Below are 1,506 nucleotides of genomic sequence, written 5' to 3'. Positions count from 1 at the left end.
GCCCGGGGGCACAGAGTGGTCAGCGGTGGCCTGGGGGACGCGGCCACACCGCCGCCCACCACCGTTACCTCTCCAGAGCCGAGGAGCCCAGGCGGGCACGGATGATGTCGCTGGTGAGGAGCAGCGTGGGGCCTGCGGAGGTGGGGATGTGGTCATCTCCAGGCCATGGTCACCACCGTGCCATGGTCACTATCGTGCTGTGGTCACCATGCCATGGGGCTGTAGTCACCACCATGCTATGGTCACCATCACGCCATCAAGTTTTGGTCACCATGCCATGGCTGCCACCATGCCATCATCGCTCCCATGGTGCCCGCCACGGCCAAGACCACCCTGTGGGGCTGCAACCATCACCACCCCAGGGCACCAGGGTGCCACAACCCGACGGTCAGTGCCATGGTCAGTGTCCCGTGGTCACTCACCGATGGCGTTGAGCGCGTGCTGCAGCTCCAGCGTGAAGGCCGCCATGGGCACCTCGTCACACACGGGCAGCACCGCCACCGTCGACAGGTTGCTGGTGGGGTTGATGGGCTCCGAGCTGGAGGCCATGCCCAGGCCGGGCCCTGAGTGGACACAGAGGAGTGGACACACTGCTCTGGTGACGGCCACCAGCCCCGCAGAGGCCGCCCCGTTGTCCCCAGGTCCTACCTGCAAAGGGCCCGCGGAGCTGCTGGAGGTTCCCCAAGATCTTCTGGCTCAGGAGGTGGATGAGGCGGGTGACCACCTGTGGGGACAAGGACAAGGATAGCCATCAGACATGGCAGAGACTCAACACCCCAGACTAGTGTTCTACAGCAGTCTTTGGGCGCCACCACCACCACTGCCTGTCCTTGGAGACCTCAGGTGCCACCACCACCCATCCTTCAAGACCTCAGGTGCTACCACCCCTTCCTCCACTCTCCTCCTCCAACAGCTTCATTAAGTCCTTAACTGAAGCTGGTTTTAGTTGGAGTCACAGCCACCAGCCAGGCCGTGGGGACACGGGGACACCCCCAAGGGGCCCCCGGGGGTACCTGCGGGTATCGGCGCTTGATGTTGTTGAGGGTCCCCTCGGGCAGCTTGGCCAGCTCCGTGTCCCTCACCGCGTGCACCGTGGTGGCCCGGGGCTGCCGCGTCAGCGCCTCCACCTGCAGGACGAGGCCATGGAGCCACCCGAGGACGTGTGACCCCCAGGGTGTCCCCGGGGTGACACTCACCACGCCCACCAGGTCACCGCGGCCGTACTCGCCCACCAGCTCCTTCTTGCCGCTGCCCTTCTGGATGACCGAGCGCAGCCGCCCGTTGAGCACGATGTAGGTGCAGTCCGACTTGTCCCCCTGCCTGGGACAGCAGCGCCTGTGGCACCCCCGGTGGCCCTCCCCAAGCCCAGGTGGACACCTGGGTGTGGTCACTCACCGGTAGAGCGCCCGGCCGGCCTCCACGGCCATCCAGTCGATGGCGAAGTCCATCTGGCGCACGAAGGGCGACATGCGGGCGGCCACGGGGTGGGGCACGCCCAGCACCACC

At 66.3% G+C, this 1,506-nt stretch overlaps 1 protein-coding gene across 1 annotated transcript in view; it reads right to left on the bottom strand.

Moving 5' to 3' along the window:
• Nucleotides 1-1,506, bottom strand: part of LOC102034318 (neuropathy target esterase-like) — a 15,248-nt gene that overhangs the window by 6,613 nt on the left and 7,129 nt on the right. Inside the window, 5 exon segments of the mRNA XM_031065408.1 lie at nt 11-30; nt 69-132; nt 423-563; nt 649-724; nt 1,014-1,127. Coding sequence (XP_030921268.1) covers nt 11-30; nt 69-132; nt 423-563; nt 649-724; nt 1,014-1,127 — 415 coding nt within the window.

The sequence above is a fragment of the Geospiza fortis genome, unplaced genomic scaffold (assembly GCF_000277835.1).
Source record: "Geospiza fortis unplaced genomic scaffold, GeoFor_1.0 scaffold2674, whole genome shotgun sequence".
NCBI classification, from domain to species: domain Eukaryota; kingdom Metazoa; phylum Chordata; class Aves; order Passeriformes; family Thraupidae; genus Geospiza; species Geospiza fortis.
The sequence above is the reverse complement of the archived record's forward strand: the minus strand, read 5'-3'. Positions and strand labels throughout refer to the sequence as shown.